General features: G+C 39.7%; 1 protein-coding gene across 1 annotated transcript in view; it reads left to right on the top strand.

The window, feature by feature from the left end:
• Nucleotides 1-17,962, top strand: part of ARHGAP6 (Rho GTPase activating protein 6) — a 337,636-nt gene that overhangs the window by 260,354 nt on the left and 59,320 nt on the right. Inside the window, exon 2 of the mRNA XM_080350260.1 lies at nucleotides 16,145-16,304. Within this exon, the coding sequence (XP_080206386.1) occupies nucleotides 16,145-16,304 (160 nt within the window). The remainder of the gene's footprint in view (nucleotides 1-16,144; nucleotides 16,305-17,962) is intronic.

Below are 17,962 nucleotides of genomic sequence, written 5' to 3'. Positions count from 1 at the left end.
AAATGGCTTTAAAATCATCACAAGGAATTAAAGAGTGCATCTGAGTTCTGGTTCTCAGGGTCTCAGTTTCCAGAAGTGCGGAGAGCACACCTGCAGGTTTCTCTCTGTAATGGCTTGGCTGAAGCTTTACATATTCCCTATGTATTCCTTACATAAATACATACACTGAGATGCACGTATACTTTTACGTACTTCCTGGAGATAAAGCTTTAAAGCAACTACCAAATTATCACAAAGTTAACTTGTAAAAATACCACGAAATGTGAGAATGTTACAAATGCCTTTAAAATTGCTGTCTTCTTTTAGAAATGTATCCAGTTTTCAACTTGGCCCCTGGAAAGTAATTCTTGTAGCTGAGAATATTTATTCTGTTCCATTTTTCTTGAATGGGATGCAGCTGTTGAATTCTTAAGACCTGAGTAAAGGCTCTTAAAGAGCTTTATTTATATCAGGTTTTTTTCTGTCCTCCTCTGATTCTGAACAAATAGCCGCAGCTTCAGCTAACAGAAATTGTTATACTGCAGCAAAGCTGATAAAGTCCTGCTGCTTCGCTGGGGTGACTTTTCTAAAGAGCTGGACTCTTACATGAGAACATATGTGTACACGTTAATATGTTTATAACTTCCAAAAGAGACATGGTAGACCCTGTAGGAGATCCTTGGGGATCTGAAGAGCAAAGAGTGTCTAAGGCAATCAATTAAAATTTATCTGCAGCCCGTTTGAAGCACGCTGCAGTGATACTTAAGTGTATAATCCCTCTTATTTCAAAATACAGGCTTAATGTATGAGTTTCCCTTGAATAAACTTTGAGATTATTAAGGAGCTGTATCAAATAATCTCCTTTAGGTCATTAAAGGGCATAATGCGGATAAGAACTCTTTAGAGCCCATAAACCTCAAAATGAATTTGCTCTCTAGACCTCTGTGTTACCAGAAATCTTTGACAGTAAGCTGAAATGCTGTCATATTTTGATGTTAGTAGAGTTTGATAGAAGTTCAAAAGCAATACGCTGTGCTGCTACGTGTCTGTGGGATGGAGCGCTCTGCATACAGCGATAGTGTGAGACTCAGCAGCAAACTGAACCTGGCAAGCAATTGTTGATTTTACAAGGATATTAACAGTGAAAGCTCTGTAACTTCCTGTGTCTGCATGCCTTTTTTTTTTTTTTAGCAGGAGCTTCATACTGGCTCTTAAGACCCTTACTCTTGGTTCTCTCTTTTTTTTAATAAGCACTTTCCCCAATCAATAACGCAAAAGTAAAATTTGAAGAGGTTTATGTGGATCTCTCCTGTGACTAATGTATATTTTAATTACAGTATTAATAATGTTGATAAGAGGCAGTGAACAGCTGCTGTGGCTACTTAACACAGACAGATTAAAATAATTGCATTGGGCATGTCTGCTAGATTGCCATTAAAAATTTTAAATAGGAGCAGAGAGTGTTTGGCAGTTACCAACAAAAGCATATGGGGGAGAAGGGAGGGAAAGAGAAGAAATAGAAAAGGAGGGTAAGAAGAGGACATTGGGAAGATTTCATGTTCTTCATTCATCTAAAAATAGGTTTTCAGTCTGCCTCTGAGTTTATGTTTATGTCTTTCGTTTGGAGACTGTGGATGGGGATGTGTCTTTTCAAATACTTCGAGAGCAGGGCCTGCACTCTTTGAGCTTTAATTTTTCAGAAACATGCCCTGGAGCTTTACGCATACACGTCAGGAGCTGCTGAGAGCTTCTCCCTGGCCCTGCTTCTCCCTTTGGGAACTGGACGAAGTCCTTGGTGAACCCTCTTCTCACCAAATTCTCTTCTAAATAATATTCTAAAACATGGCATAAATCTGTAGTTCTGTGTACATGCTGCTTCCTGCCAACAGGAAATCTAAATGCGGCCAAAGATGGGTGTTAGCCCTGGTGATTGAACCATTGATACGGTATGGGCTGTACATGGTGCTGCTCCGCACACCTGGGTTTTGGAACTTCAGTAAAGGGAAAAAACATCATATAGCATTTATTATAACCAAAGCTGTAAAGCAGGGTTTTCAAGATATTGCAATAACTCAGAATATATGTTTGACTGCTTTCAGAAGTCTCAGAGAAAAGGTACAGCATACTCTTCTGCCGTTATTCAGAGATTACAGCAGTACTGTCATGTCTGAGCAAACTCAGCTTTGGTTCCTCCAGGACTGGGAGCACTTCTCTTTCAACTCTCCATCAGATTGCTCAAGTCTCTGCAACTCCTTTTGAGGCTTTCCTTTTCTAGAAACAGGGATGATGCTGCACATTCTCTCTTAATCTGTCTCACCGTTTGGGGTTTTATTAGAGCCCAATATAACTTGTCAGAGTACTTATGTAATCTCTTTTGGCGTCATCAGTCTCTCCTAATAGGTAACAGTTAAAATCATGAGATAAATAACCCAAGTTAAATATATTTAATTGGTTTTTATTTGCTTTCTGCTTTTTAGAGTCTGTGAGATGCAGCAGACTGTCTCTGGAGCAGATGAGGTGTTTTGTGGTTAGTGGAACAGGAAGCTCAAATATAATTAAAGTAACTTTTTTGCATATGCAACTTGCTACTGCTTCTGTGCTTTCACAGGTCATAAGATCACATCAAGTATAAATCTGATCAAGGTTGTTGCACTTCTCTATTTTTATTTTTGAGTTAACTGTGTCACCCAATCTTAATTTATATAGCCTTACATGACTCTGATGCCTAGTTTATCTCTGGGGCTCCCCAGTATAGTTCAAAAGGAATCCAGGAAATGCTAAAGTAGTCAGCATTTTTCAATTACTTTTCATGGAAATACAAAAATGGAATGTGTTTTTATTCAAAATAGACCTGCAATGTCTCCTGGAAGCTCTTCTGCAGACTTTTTTTTTTATACCCTAGGTTCTCTTTAATGAGATGTAATAGACTTTTCACGGTGCAGTGCCATCCCGGGAGGTGAAGGAAAGAGTCTGTCACAGGAACCATCGCTCAAGAGAGAAAAGGTAGCCAAGCACTCAATGCACTTGAATTGCGGCTCCCATAAGGCACACCAGAGCATTTTGGACTGAAAATATATTCTTTCTTTGCTGCAAACTTTTTTGAACATTTTGATCAAGTCATCTTTTTTTTTTTTTCTTTTTTTTTTTTTTTTCCCACAGAAAACATCTTTTTCATTAGTACTTTTCAAGAGAAAACTCTTATTTTTTCCACTGAAAAAATGAGATTTTAGGTCAATTCTATTTCTGAAGCTATTTTTGACAGTCCCTTGCAGCTTTTGTGGCCAGCATTGGTCATTGGTATAACAAGAGATCAGCTAGAGGAATTCTCAGCTGCCTGCTAATTTGGTTCTCCTAATCCTTCACCCCTCTGGAATGACAGTCAAGTCTTTGGAATGACAGTCAAGTCTTTGGAATTTTGCATAATCAATAAACAAATTAAAAGTCTTATACTGCTTATCTCTAAATGATGAGGTTACAATATCAGAATCACGTAAGCAGTTTATCAGTGAGAGTTTGCACCTATCTAATTTTGACATATGAAAATTAATATTTTTGAGTGCCATGGGAAGCAATGAATCCAAAATAGACAACAGGAGTTGATAATATTCTCGCATTTTTTGCTGATAGGGTATATTTTACATGATCTCTCTGTAAACTGTGAACATTTGGTATTTATGACATTCTATACTGATTAGCATTTATTTTAAATATAAAGCTGTGCATTTCTGAAAACAGTAATTTGAAATGGGGAAGAAAAAACATTCCCCATTAGAGGGAACTCAAATAATAATGGCATAAGGGCTGAAGAAACTTATTTTTCAAGAAAGACTGGAAGAACTACAAACGTACAGCATACTTATGAGATGACTAGCAGGACACTGACTCCTGGCAACAGCATTTTCACAGGGAGAGAGAAATCTGACTTCAGTGCCCCTGGTTTGTGTTGAGTTGTAAGCACAATCACTGACTACTTTACTGAGGAGGTTATTCAGCTCCCTTTGCAACTAAGACAGGTTTTTTTTCTTGGAAATCTTGTATGATATGATGCTTAGTGTGCAATGTGCTGGCTGTCCTCGGTACTGCTCAGCCCTGGGTGATGGTGCAGAAGGAGACTGGAAATGGAGATGAGGAGCTGCATGATTTGAGGTTTTGATGTCTCCTCTAAGATGCACTGAAAATGTGAAGCCTGCGCACTGATTTCCCTGGGCTTTGGGTAAGGCTTTGAAATTAGGGTTGTCCGATGTCCATGTCTGCTGCTACCAGGCAAGCATTGGTGGCCAAGGTGTTGAGCTGGGAAGGCCTGTATGTGCTTTTGAGCTGTGAGCACAGGTTCTCATACTCCAGCAGGTGGGAGGCTCTCCAGCCTACCTTGATTTAGAGGTGCTCAAAGCATCTGGGTGAATATATGAAAAAAATACTTACATAATCTTCTTTGCGGTCACCATGAACCTCTAGCCCGTGGTTTCTTTTCTTCTGTGAAAAATCTGATGAAGCGCTAAGTTGTGCCAGCCAAGAAACCAAGTTGTCGCTCTGAATGATTACTTGGTGAAATGCCACGTAGAGCAGAGCTGTGATCAAAATCATTGATGATTCACTGTTTGTTTTTCACAGATTTCTTACACTCTCTGCCCACACACTGTAGATGACAGCATTGTGTATGGGGACTGTGAACGTGACAGACATTATTTATGAAGCAGTGCCTTCACCAAGGATTTTTTTCGTTCTCCAGCAATCTGTGTAAAATGTTCAGGCTCTCTGTTGCTGTTGTCAGAACTGAGTTATAAATATAGCTGGCCTTCCTGTTCAAGCAGGAAGTTTTCAAAGGTGTTTTAAAAGGTTGTAAACTAACTGTGTGAGCAGGTCAGGCAGAAACCGCCAAGTGCTCCTTGCTGTTCTCCAAGTAGCCATGGCAGCTGCATCCAACACTCTTTTGGCTACTCCTAATAGGGAGAGTTTGAGCAGTTACAGTCAGTTTTGAGCTTCCATTGCCATGGGGGAGAAGGATTTTTTTTTTTTGAGGGGAGACCTACCCCTTCCTCACTACTCCTTGCACTGCCTCAGGACATCTCTGGAGTGAGAAGTGGGGAACCTGGTCACAACTTATTTGTGTCACTGGGCTTTTCCCTGCACTGGGCTCTCAGTTTACTTCAAAGTGAAGAAATGATCATTTTTTTCCCTCTAAGATTCATTACATCTGTCATCAAAAGGTGTCCTGGGAATCACAGCTTCTCTAGCTGGGCTCTCTGAGATGCTCAGTACACAGCTTTAGGACAATGACATTATTCTTACCTTATTCTTATTTTATGAAATGGTGTAGTTATATTTAAGTTCTTAATTCAAATCTGGTTTGATCAAATATAGTACTAAAGGACACTGAAGAGGCCAGGGAACATAGTTAATGGGTAAGGAAACAGAATAATCTTGTATGTAGTGTGGTAGAGCGTGTTGGAGAGTGTGTGCTGAATGTGGTATTTGTGGTGACATCTGGTTTAATTTTTTTGTGCTTTAGCTACATTTGAAGAAAACAGTATAGCTTTGACTCAGTGCAGGCAAAAAATGATGTTACTGCCCACTTACCTGGTTCTGGAAAAACGTCAATAAACTGAGGACCTTCATATGCTGTTTGTTTTCAGACCGCGTTCATGATATTGCCTGTTTTCATAGTTGGACCGAATGAAAACTGTGGAGTGAGAAGTGGCATTAACATCTTGAAACCACACTGTATAATTTAGGCTGATTTGTATCTGAGTGGCTTTATCAGGTTGCGTGCTTCGAAGTCGGCAGTGACACGTTTATCCTCTTCTGTAACATGTGTGCATGATGGGCCTAAAACCCAGGCAGTTGTGAGCAAAATATGATGAGGATAAAGGGTTCTTGAAGGCTGATGGCATGACAGCTGCAGCTGCACAGGTTCAGTTTGGCAAATAACAGTTTCTGTAAGCATCAGGTTTTATGGCCCTGACTCTGTTCTTGCTGTGTTTTTAAATTTGGGTTAGCTGCGTAGAAGAAAGTAGACTTCAGAGCTGTTCATCTTCCAGCTTGGTCTACAAGGAGCTTGTAACTCTAGCAATTGTTTCTATTTTTCATAACAGTGGGAACTTTATGGGCTATTTTTCCCTTTCTCTGTCCAAAGTAAATGTGCTGCTTAAAAACAAAGAAGTTGCAGACTGGCAGGCACACAGTTTGCACTTGGGGTGCCTCAGGTTGGAGTGGCACAAGATGTATCTTTCTCCTGAAAACTGATGTTGCAGCACAGTAGTTTTATTTATGTGGATCCATTTTACATTTCTTGCTTTGGAATGCCACATTTTTAATGAACCTTTATGTGAATAGGCAATGATGAGCATCAGTGTGCTCTTTAGTGGTCTCTCCAGGTATGTACACTGATTCATCAATCTAACCTATAGCTATATATCCATTCAGAGCAGTTTGTATAGTTTCAGTGTAGCTGAGGAGCTTTCTTAAAAAATATTTAAGCTGTTGTTTGGTATTTAACTTAATGGCAAATCAGCAGATTCACGTGTGCGAACAAGATATTTTTTTTTTTTTAGAAGAAATGCTGAAGTAGTGCTGCTTGGTGACTTTTGCTATGCACTGCAAGAAGAAAGCACGCTCTGCTTCAATACATAAAAAACAAAGGAAAAGTAATTAAAGACAATGCTGTTGAATGCAAAGCCACTTACTTGTGCTTATAGCATTTTCATGATTATTAGACTTCCTAAATTTTCTGTACTTTCTGAACTTTTCCGTTATCTGTGCAAAGTCTCTCTGCAAAGGAGAGTGACGGAGTCATCGAAACAGCTGCAAATGTGGATGGAATTTGGTATCTTAGATGTACTAAAAAAAAAGGTGGCAGGGGTGCAAAACCACCACCAAACAAACAAAGCAAGAAACACAGTCCCAATAAACCAGAGTAGATTGGCAGGGTACTGCAACTCATTTAAAGGTACAGACTTCTCCTCAGCTGCCTGACGTCATTGTGTAGGGCAGGGTAATGTTTGCATGCGTGAACATAGTGTGACAGTGATAAAACCAAAATGAAAGTGTGGTGTGCTTATGTAGCAAATGAAGTGAAAGCTCCCAGTCCCTAAAAACTAACTGCTTCTTTTCTGCCTGTTTGAAATGTGTCTGTCCCCACCTCCAAGAGCTATGCATACTCTTGTTGCTAACACCTGCAACACTGCTGGCTGGTGATACAGACTCATGACTCAGAGAAAACATCCTTAAATAAGAAAAAGACTGCCACAACACCTTTATTTCAGCCCAGGTTCTGAAAGGGAGAATGTGCTTGAAGGGAGCACACACACAGTCACAGTATGGAGTAAGTGGGTGGTCACCAGTGGAGGTGTCCAAGTGGGCTCTGAGAGTAGCCATTCACGTAATGAGTTTGCAGGTTGCTCTGGAGTGGGCCTACAGTCTGCACCAAGGTTCAGTGTAGTTGTGGGGGTAGATGTTATTTAGTAGCTTCCTGATTAGGGCACTTCCTTGGGATGTGGTAAAGTCTGGTTCAAGCTCTTGCTCTGAGCCAGGTAGTACACACCTCTTCCCAAGTACTCTTTGTCTTGGCTGAGTAACTGAGAGGTCTTGCTCTGCTTCCAAATGTAAATATGTGGACATGTCTTGCTTTTTGTTCCTATCAACTAAATCACACCCACCCTCACTCCCCCCCCAAAAAAGAAGGAAAAAACACTGCAACTGTTTTCCAAGCAGACATGGTTTGCAGTCAGTCAGAACGGCTATTTTCCACATCCGTGACAGATCTTATTTTCCGTAGACCCCAAAACCTTTCTGTAAGTAATATCAGTTTATAGAAAATACTGGTTTGAGCCGCTTGAAACAGTAAGAATGGGGGGTTGTATTGAGTTAAAAGCTTTACTATGAGTCAAATCCCTGTTCTTGGAGTCATGGAATTAATTATGTTAATTTTATATCATTATGAGATTCTGATGGTATGCTCAAGTCAGATAGTGTAATCTACATGTATCTTAAAAGCTCAAAATCCAAGAGGTAAGGTGAGGTATTCAAATATATATTTTAGCCTTGTACACAATACTCAGGCTGATTTTTTTATTTTATTTTATTTTATTTTTGGTATGCTTGGAAATGATCATGTATGGTGTCACGTGCATTCTCTCTTTGAAATAGTAGATAATTTCTCTTTAAAATGTTACTTTTTTTTTTTTTTCTTTTATACTGAACATAACAGAAATAGATTCCACTCCTAACTGTTTAAAGCATTGGCTGCAGTCACATTATTACTTATTATTTGATGCAGAAACGGTTAAGTTCTGTGCTATCAGACATCCTTATTGTTTCACTGGGGATTATGTACTACTTCAGGACCAGTAAAGCAACAAATAGGACATATTGATTATATTTGTTTAATCCAAATAGTTTAAATGCATTTTGGATGTAGTCTCAGCCTTATGTTTTCATATGCTTAACATTAATCTCATTAGGCTTAGGAGAAAAATCACTATTTCATATTCAAAACCTCATTGGAAATCTTTACATTTAGTAAGAGCATAGCATGAATGGATGGCTTGAATGGATACTGCAACCTGTAGCATTGAGCAAAGGTTGTCCTCAGGACAGAGCCCACCTTTTCGGTGACTTGGGGCGCAGGAAAACTTGGAGATGACATGAGAGGGCATGTCATTCCTTGGTGCGTCACAGGCTGTGGTTCTGTCTTCAGCTTCACAGTTGAACACTGAGGGCTGTTTGGGAGCATGTTTGTGTTGTTTGCAGAAGCTGGAGTGGGGTCTGTTTAAGGCAGCTTTGCCACTGAGGATAGTAGTTGTGCAGCTATTGTATTTGATTTTTGGGTCTGCTGCCATTAACTTGCAGAGTTCACGTTATACCTGCTGAAGCAGGAAACTGGTTTAATGCATGTGAAAAACATAGCACCAACTTATCAAAATATACAGTATATGAACTGATAAAAGGCATAGGAATTCTCCTAATCACCCTAGACTATCCAAGATCTCTTGTGTAGAGATTGATGAAACCTCCGGCTGTTGTAGTGTAGCCTATTATTGTGGTCTCAGAGGGTTTAATTACTGCAGTTCAGCTCGTTAGTGCCTGCAGTCGTGGTTATGACAGCTGTGCATATACTCTCAACGTGCAGCAATATTCAGATAGTTACAATATGACTTAATTCTCTTTTACTGACAAAAATATACAAAAATCTGTTTACATGAAGACCAACAAAACTTCTACTGTAATCTTACAGTTGCATCTAGGCTTTTTAAGGTGTTCTGTCTACACTTTAGCACCTCCAAAATAGTACTTACCACCTTCTGGCTCTAATCACGGTGCTTCTAGATAAACTCCTCCAAAAATATTGATATCTTCTGAAGTAAGAAATGCAGAAAATCTAAACACGTATTTTGATGCATTTTAATGGAGCGTTCTGATTTCTGGAGGTTGTTTTTTGGGATGTATAAAAAGTTCAGTACAGAGTATGTTAGGGATGAATATTTTGCTGGGTTAATACCTTTGTACATCATTCATGTTTATTAATGCCAGAAAAGGAATGAAATACATCTCCGTTACAAATCATTTTTTTTTTAAGAAAATGCTTTTTAAATATTCTAAACATGAAATGCTATCCTGAGGCATTTGGAAAACTTGGAGAGGTTGATCACAGAAGAACAGGAAATATTTTTCCCTTTATTTTAGCTATTTTGATACACGCTCATTCTTCTGCTCCTTGTTTACCCTTGGAATAAAGTTAGATAGGGCTGCTGCTTTTTGCTGCCTTTTTTTTTTTTCCTCCCCTCCCCCGACTCTGGTAAGTGGAAATGACCTTTGTCATATTCTGAAGTGTGTATCTTTGCCTGGATGCGGGTTCATACTGGCTTGTTAGATGAAGTATTTCTTCTGTGGGTGTGAATTCTGCCTCCCCTGTGGGGAATACTGGCTTTCAGTGCCTCACGGGTTGTCTTGCAGTACAGATCCCAAGTACACGGATTTCCAACCTTGGAAACAAGATAGGGTGCTAGCTAGGAGTGAGGAGGTATCTGTCTTTGGCAACTCCGTGGTTATATTAATTACCATTAAATAGTTTTGATATCTGAACTGCTGTTTCTAAAGTGTGATATTTTTGACAAAACTAATAGCTTTTTGTGTATGTGCTTTATTTAATATAGATAAGTAGAGTATAGCATTAGATACTGCAACTTTGATGCAAGGCTTCGAACTATAACTCAAGATCATCTGAACTGAACTGATTCTCTCCCTAATGGAGACATTATATTAATCTTGCCTCTGACGTCAAGGGGAACAGGATGTCACCCTAGATAACAACCTTAATGAAGTCAGTCTTTCTTAATGAAGATTAATTGTTGGGGCCCCATGCTTTGTGAATTCACGTTCAGATATCTTCCTCTGAACGCTTTGGTGTCACGTGGCGAGCCTCGTGCTTCTTTGTTTCTAGTATTTAGATGCCATTTCATTGATCTGAAGGGCTTTTCTTTTCTTTTGTGACAAGCAGTCCCTTGGGAGCAGCTGTTTGACATGTACTGCGTTTGGAGATGCCAGAGCATCCCAGAGTTTGCAGTAGTTTGTAGCTGCCACTCCAGCTGCACTGCCTATGGGAGAGCATCTGGAAATAGTGTGGCAGAGGGAGTCATGCCATAGCACATTCATACCAGCTGGTTGTTTCTTACCTCTTAGTTAATCTGCAAGTGGTTATCTAGGATGGCATTTGTAAAGAACTGGACATATGGTCCTTAACTGCATGTAGTGCTAAAATGGGTGCTTAATGTAGTTTATTTCCCCCTTCTTAATTCTCATCCTGTCCAGAAACAGTGTTTTGTACACTGATTTCATATGTAAGGTATCTAGCTGTACTGGAGTGGCCAGCTTTCACTTCAGAGCTCGTTTTAGTTCAGCAACACCAGGGAAGTGAGGAAGAGAGGGATTATCTGTACCGACAGTCAAATAGGGAGAGTTCATGCCTGAGGAGTCTGGAAATAATTTGAGAGAGAGTTCAAATAAATGACCAAGGTAAGTGCAAGGTTTATAAAGCGGCAATGATATGGGGTTTCATGAAGCTTAATGAAGTAATTAAGCAAACAGAATTAAGACATTGTGGAACTATATGTGCCATGTTATTTGTAATATAATATTTTCATGTGCAAAAATACGGATTTATTTTACAGTGGAGACCTATCTAAATACAAGCACAATAGCTAAGTGTTGTTCAGGCTGGAGAAAAACAAATAGACATAATTGGTTTTGATCATAGTGGTTTCAATGTATTTGAGCAAAAGACTGATGAAAAGTAGACAGCTAATCTGATAATGGCATTTACCTAAATGAGTACAGACTAAAGTCATTAACAATAATAATAATAATAATGCAGTAAGATAAAAATTGCTTTCTCCATCTTGCATTAAAATTTGTGTTACCTAAAATGTGTGTGGGTTCTTGTTTGCCACCCTGTGCATGGTCTGTGTTACTTCCTAAGGCTTAAAACTCCTCAGAGGTCAACCAGCACCAGTAGATTTGCATCTACATTCAGAATTCTTTGCAGTAGTTGTCACCCAGTTTCTGTGTTGTACACAGGGCAGAAGAACGAGACTTCCCTAGAAGTCATATGAGAGTGTGTGTGTTGGAGGCTCAGGAGAAAGATGTCAGGTACACAAGAATAGCCTACACATGCTTAAGAGTAATTTAAGTGCGTAGTGTTTCCTAAGTCAGAATAAACTTGACATTTATTTTGGAGCCACTGAACATCCAACCCATTAAAAAAAAAGTTGAAAGAATATTATTAAAACTTCAGTCTGCATCTTATTAAAAATGGTCTTATGACGGTGGACAAGAAATACAAGAAAAGTGGACAGATAGTTTAAAGGCAGAAGATGCAGTTAACCAGTCATCTCCTTTGCTGAGTCATCTGGTCTGGTATTTTAATTTCTTACCCGATAAGTGAACTGCTTGGTTGAGTGGAGGAAAGCTGTTAGATGTTAGTGGGAGGGCCAGAGAGAAAATGCAGCTGAAGCTGGAGACTTGTGAGAAAAAAGAAGTGACTGGTTGGTAGAAGAAACCGGAGAAGGCTTTTTGTCTGGTTTAAGGTTTCATGAAAGTTGTGAAAGCACCCTGGCAGTTTGCAGTTTGTGTTCTATCAGGCTGATCACTTTATCCCAGAGCAATAGAGTAATATTTCTGTTGGCACTCTTCTCTATTTGTTTTTGTGGTGTGGGTGTTGGTGTGGTGTGGTGTTTGTTTTTGTTTTGATTTGTTCAGGTTTTTTTGTTTGGTTGGTTGTTTTTTGGTTTTGTTGTGTTTTGGGGTTTGTTGTGTTTTTTGTTTGTTTGGTTTTGTGTTTGTTTGCTTTGTGATGAAGGAGCCACTTGCAGGTCATATTCTGGCTTACAATCCTATGCTCTAAATATATACAAGAAAACCTGTGTGTCTATATACATCTGAATGCATACACAGGGTATGATCCTCAAAAACCCAGTAACTCTGACTTGGTGGTTAAAGATCTTCTCATAAGCCTCTGCAAGGAGCTATGTCAGGACGATGTTGAAGTAGGCTGGTGAAATGTTCCTCCTCATATGAAGAAACAGAAGATATTTTCTGTGTCTGACCTGCCCTTTCGCTCCTTTGGTTGCCCCACAGTGGAGAAGAGTTTTTAGGCAGATGTGACTGATGGAATTGTACCAGCACCCATCCTGCAAGGGAGCCGCTCTTTCCTGGAATTCTCCTAAGCCTGGTTGATTCTGCAATAATTTACAGGCTGTACATAAAATTGTACAATGCTTTAGAAGGAAGAGGAGGCTTTTAATTTACCTTGTGTTACACAAAGTATAGGAGTAGGTGAATAGATTAAATTATCAAGTACCGTGTTTTGGCTCATAGAAGACAGTGATATTTATTTGCCAAATAAACCAGACTTTTCCAAGGAAACACTTCTTGAGGCTCTCACTTTAGCAGATTAGGAGATTCCACTGGCCCTAACACATGATCTTCAAAAAATATTTTAGTTAATTAGTCATGTGTTCCATTATCAAGTAAAACCCTATGTTAATTTGACCTAGCAGAGATTTTGTCAAGCCCATCGAGTGTCAAAGAGGAATGTCTTCTCAGCAACTGGACAGAGTGATTCTTTATCACTTCTCAACCTGTCTTGGTGTTGGAGGGTGCAGAACTTGCATCCCATCCTTTTTAGCCAGGCAGGGCCAATCCAGTGAGTGCTGGGGATATACTGAGAGCTTGTAGATTGCCAGGAAAAACAAACAAACAAGCAAACCCCAACCAAATAAACAAATACAACCCCCCAAAACAAACAAACAAACAAAACTCCAAAAACAACAACAAAAAAACCCAGCCCTCATAATGTTCTTGGGGACTTTCTCCTTTGCTTGGTCTTAAGCCCTTGACCTCCTATAAAAAAAAAATAAGGTGAAGCGCTCCAGATGAAGGTAAAATTAGCCTGGGTAGGATTCCCGAGGCAGCGCTGAGTTGGCTGCTCTGCTCATCTAAAGCAGCACGGCTCTGTGTCAAGAGGCTCACTGGGGTCCCCAAAGCAGAGTATTTATTTATGCAGGGCTGTAGCAGAGCTAGCAAGCCTTGCTTCTCTGAGTTTGTTTGTTTGACAGGACTGATGTGTGAGCTGGGCATTGCTGTGGTACAGCTCACTGCTTGTGGTTACAGACCCAACTTGGGTATAAGGCAACAGATGCAGAGTTACCTCCAGACTTACATTTGCCCTTGTTACTTTTTATCTGAAAAAACTGCAATAATTTGTGTGTCAATGCAAAATTCAGTTAAGGAATATTTATGTAATCTGTCGTAATTTCTAAAAGCCTCATGCACCCCTTGTTTTTGGTGTTCTACGGTAAACAGGACATGTCCTAAACAGTAGAAATATTTCTAATGGGTATCCTTTTTGCATCCCATTCCTCTTTCAAAATTAAACATCCTAGTTATAAGTGTTTTTATGGTAGACATATCAATGATATTTTTTGGCTTATGAAAATGCTTATCTCAGAGAAATAGATAAAATCCCCCCAGTCTGTACCATAAAGACCTGGATTTCTCTCTTTGTGCCAATTTGACCATAGAACGTTTTTTTACATTATGTTCATGAGGACTGAACTGCATGCTTTTGTACTCATAAAGTTTCTTTTGCATTTATCAGGGTTGGAAAGGAGCTGGTTTCTTAGTATACATTGTCTGGTTGTGGATTCTGTTCTCAATCACTTTTATCTATAAATGACAACAGCTTTTTAAAAAAATGTAAATGTTTACTGGCAGTTTTGCAAATAAGGTTTATGTGACTCTTTGGTTTTGCTTGTGTTAAGCTAGTTAGCTCAGCTTGTGTTACTGTGCAAACCTTTAGTTAGAGATGACTAAATTTAGCTAATCAGGAGAAAGGCACTGGAAGAGCAAGGGATGAAGAGGAAAAGAAAAGAAGGAAGAAATTCCAGCAGGCAAATACTAGGCTAGCACAGAAACTTGCATATGTGGCCCATGTATATATAAATATCATAAAGATATTGAGCATAGTCCATCCATTGAGCATACAAATATGCAATTGTTCACATTGAAGTAACAGCTTTATCTGTTATGGTTGCCTAATGACTTACAAAAAACGCTACAAAAATATCTTCCTTGATGTACTCAGACATACTTTGTGCATCTTAAGAAATGGTGTTTAATGTGTAGTTCCTTTGATCTGTATTGCTAGATAGTGCTGCCTATTTGTAAATGATTTTTGTCTCATATGTATATGTGGATACACACACGCAGTCATGGGTATGCATATATAGGTATGTATATGTGTGTGTATACACAAATATATATACAGGTTGTATGTTTGCACATATATAGACATATGTAGGCAAAATATGTGGAAACCTGTGCATAAACGTGTTCACATACAGCAGGATGCATAACTACTAAGGCGAATTTTTCTGATTTTAGTAATAAGGAGCTTAAGCCAATGTCTTTCCCAGTCAATGGGCATCCTTTGACTGTGGATGTGTGTGCAGAACAGATGAATTATTAGTGAATGGTGGAAAAAACGAGCATGCAGTAAAGGTACAGATGTTGAAATATAAACTGAAAATGGGCACTTGAGAGCAAAGTTTGTTAATTATAAGTCTGCCATGTTGTGAAGGGCAGGTTGGTGGATTTGTCTTTACAGCTCATCTGATGTACATCAGAGTTTTTCCATTATCTACAGCTGCATCAGGTTATACCTGCTGATAAGTTTGACGTTTAGTTTTTAACACAGAATGAAAAACAAATTCTTCTTTCTTTCCCTGTAGTACTAAAATGCACTGTTTGGTGATGCTTGGATGAATTTTGAAATTCTTACTCAAAGATAATTGTTAGCCTTTAAGCTTGCCTATGTGCTTGCACTTCTCTTTCACTGATGATTACTTCTCTCACCCAAGCTAAATACTAGCTAAGAGAATAGCTTTTTGTATGTGTTATCACAGGTGGGAGATAGAACAGCTGAAGCTTTTGATTTGCTTTCAAAGCATAATTGGTACTTTACAGAGATGCAGCATATCTCATGTTGTTTTCCTGTATAAATTTTAACACGTACGTTGTTATTGTGGCTTTTCAAAAATGTGAAACAGCTTGTCCTTCAGTTGATCTTGGTCTAAACACAGTATTGTCATATGGAGGGGATGGGATGTGTCAGAAAAGAAAAGGGGCTCTGCCTGTGTACTCTGTGAGCAGCTGAACAGCTGGGTGGAGTGGGATGAGCAGGTGGAGGGAGATGGGATGTGTGTTGTCCTCGCACCCCAGGAGGTTTGCATGTCTGACTGACTGCGTGAGGAAAGCAATGAAGTGACGACCGAGTACAGTATGAAGAAAGCAAACCGGGAAAAGCAGACAAGGGCGCTTTTTCTTCCCCTGCTTTGTGCTTTTGGTTACTGGAATCCTAATGTTTTTGCAACAATACTTGGTTAAATGGTTTCAGACAGAATTGACTTTTTGTTTTGCATATCTGTAGGCCTTTTAAGGAATGGTGCTCTTAGGAAAACAAAGATATTTGCAAGGTTAGAGATGTCCAAGAAAACAGCCTTTTAGAAAAGAGGACCTGTGTTGTTTTGCCTAGCAGTAAAAGAGATGGTTCTGTTTATTAAACCATGCATACCGTATGATGCTTCATATTTTTCCATTTGATTTCCTGTAGGGTGATTTCACTTGGAACAGCATGTCAGGACGCAGCGTTCGGCTGAAGTCAGTTCCCGTCCAAAGCCTTTCAGAGCTGGAGCGTGCTCGGCTGCAGGAAGTGGCTTTTTATCAGTTGCAGCAGGACTGTGACCTGGGCTGTCAGATTACTATCCCCAAAGGTAAGGGCTTGATAAACCCTCTCTATTTAGACTGCTAAGCCACTGACTTCATATCACAGCAGCGAAAGGGAGAAAACACTAGGTTGTTAACTCCGCGGACATTGTCTTCTATTTATTTTTTCCTTAAAGATAGTAACTACATAAGAACAACTAGTCATGTTTGTCTACTATGTCCAACTCAGGCCACCTGGGCTGGCATCATCTGATCAAGGAAAGATGTAAACAGGGTAGGTAATCTAAATCAGACCTGTTCATTGCTAGGATCTCTTGATACTCAGTTGAGAGAAAAAGGCTTCTCCTATACTTCCTGACATCCAAAAGTATCCCACATCTGTGTGGGTCAGAAAGATCATACCACAGAAGTGGCTTTTCTACTCTGTCTTGTCTTGACTCTGAAGGAAGCCAAGCATCACTTGTCAGACAGCCAAGGCATCTGCATGAAATAATTTTTCCTAAAGATAGTGGTGATTATTTCCTAAAAAAACAAGGTAATTTTCACTGTGAAGCATTGAGCTCATAAGGAGTCCTAAGGAGGAACTGAGAAGGAGAAGCTCAGCTATCAGAATCCCGATGCAGGATACATGCACGTAGTAGACCTGTACTTACATTACTGTGGAAGAGATTGAAACCTCACTAAAACTAATGTGAATGTTTCCTGTAGGCTGGAGATCAAGCCTAGCAAAGGCAGCCATTGTGCTGTGATACAAACACCTGCAAATCTGTCTCTCCTGTTGTTCCTTTCGAGTTGCTGTGTACTTATTTAAGGAACAACAAGACACCACTGAATTCTCACCTTTGGCTGTGAGCGGAGGTACTGTGTGGCAGCACATGCACAGTTTTTGAATGAAACAAAGTTAAGCAGAGAAAAGTTGTCTAGTCAATGAAAATAATGATGTGGAGAAGAACAAATGTGAAAAACATAGGCTTGGGCATTCATCACCTTTTTAGGATTTGCAGAAAACTCCTGCCAAAACCAACAAGTCCAACTTACCAGTTATAGCAGGGCATTAGTTTGTAGTGAGATGGATGTGATCAACTTCAAGCCCTATTTACAGCTTTCTTGGTCCCTCAAAAATGTTCTGTCAATATGAAAACATTTTTATAGGACATTCATGTCAGAAACTGGCTCACTAAAGGCACTGCAATGTTTTCTGGTAGTCTGAACTGTCACTGGCATATTCAGTGGGACATGAATATACATATAGGGAGATTGGTGGTGCCCAGCAATAATATGAGGGGCAGTGGGCACAGACTGAAGCACAGGAGGTTCCATCTAAACATGAGGAGAAACTTCTTTACTTTGAGGGTGGCAGAGCACTGGAACAGGCTGCCCAGAGAGGTGATGGAGTCTCCTCTGCAGACATTCGGAACCAACCCGGACATGTTTCTGTGTGATCTGCTCTGGGTGAACCTCCTTTAGCAGGTGAGTTGGACTAGATGATCTCCAGATGTCCCTTCCAACTCCATTCTATGTGATTCTGTGTAATACCATCCAAGACAATAGAGTATACATATTTGTATTCAAGAACTTTGAGCTTCAGAGAATGAATACTGTTTGGTGTTTTCCTTGCTGTTTCCTGCTGAGACTGCCATGAAAGACCAAGCATTTGGGAAAGCCAGGGTCTCTTCCCAGTCTACCCACCCTTCCTCCACAAGAT

The sequence above is a fragment of the Nesoenas mayeri genome, assembly GCF_963082525.1.
Source record: "Nesoenas mayeri genome assembly, chromosome: 1".
In the NCBI taxonomy this organism is placed as follows: domain Eukaryota; kingdom Metazoa; phylum Chordata; class Aves; order Columbiformes; family Columbidae; genus Nesoenas; species Nesoenas mayeri.
The sequence above is the reverse complement of the archived record's forward strand: the minus strand, read 5'-3'. Positions and strand labels throughout refer to the sequence as shown.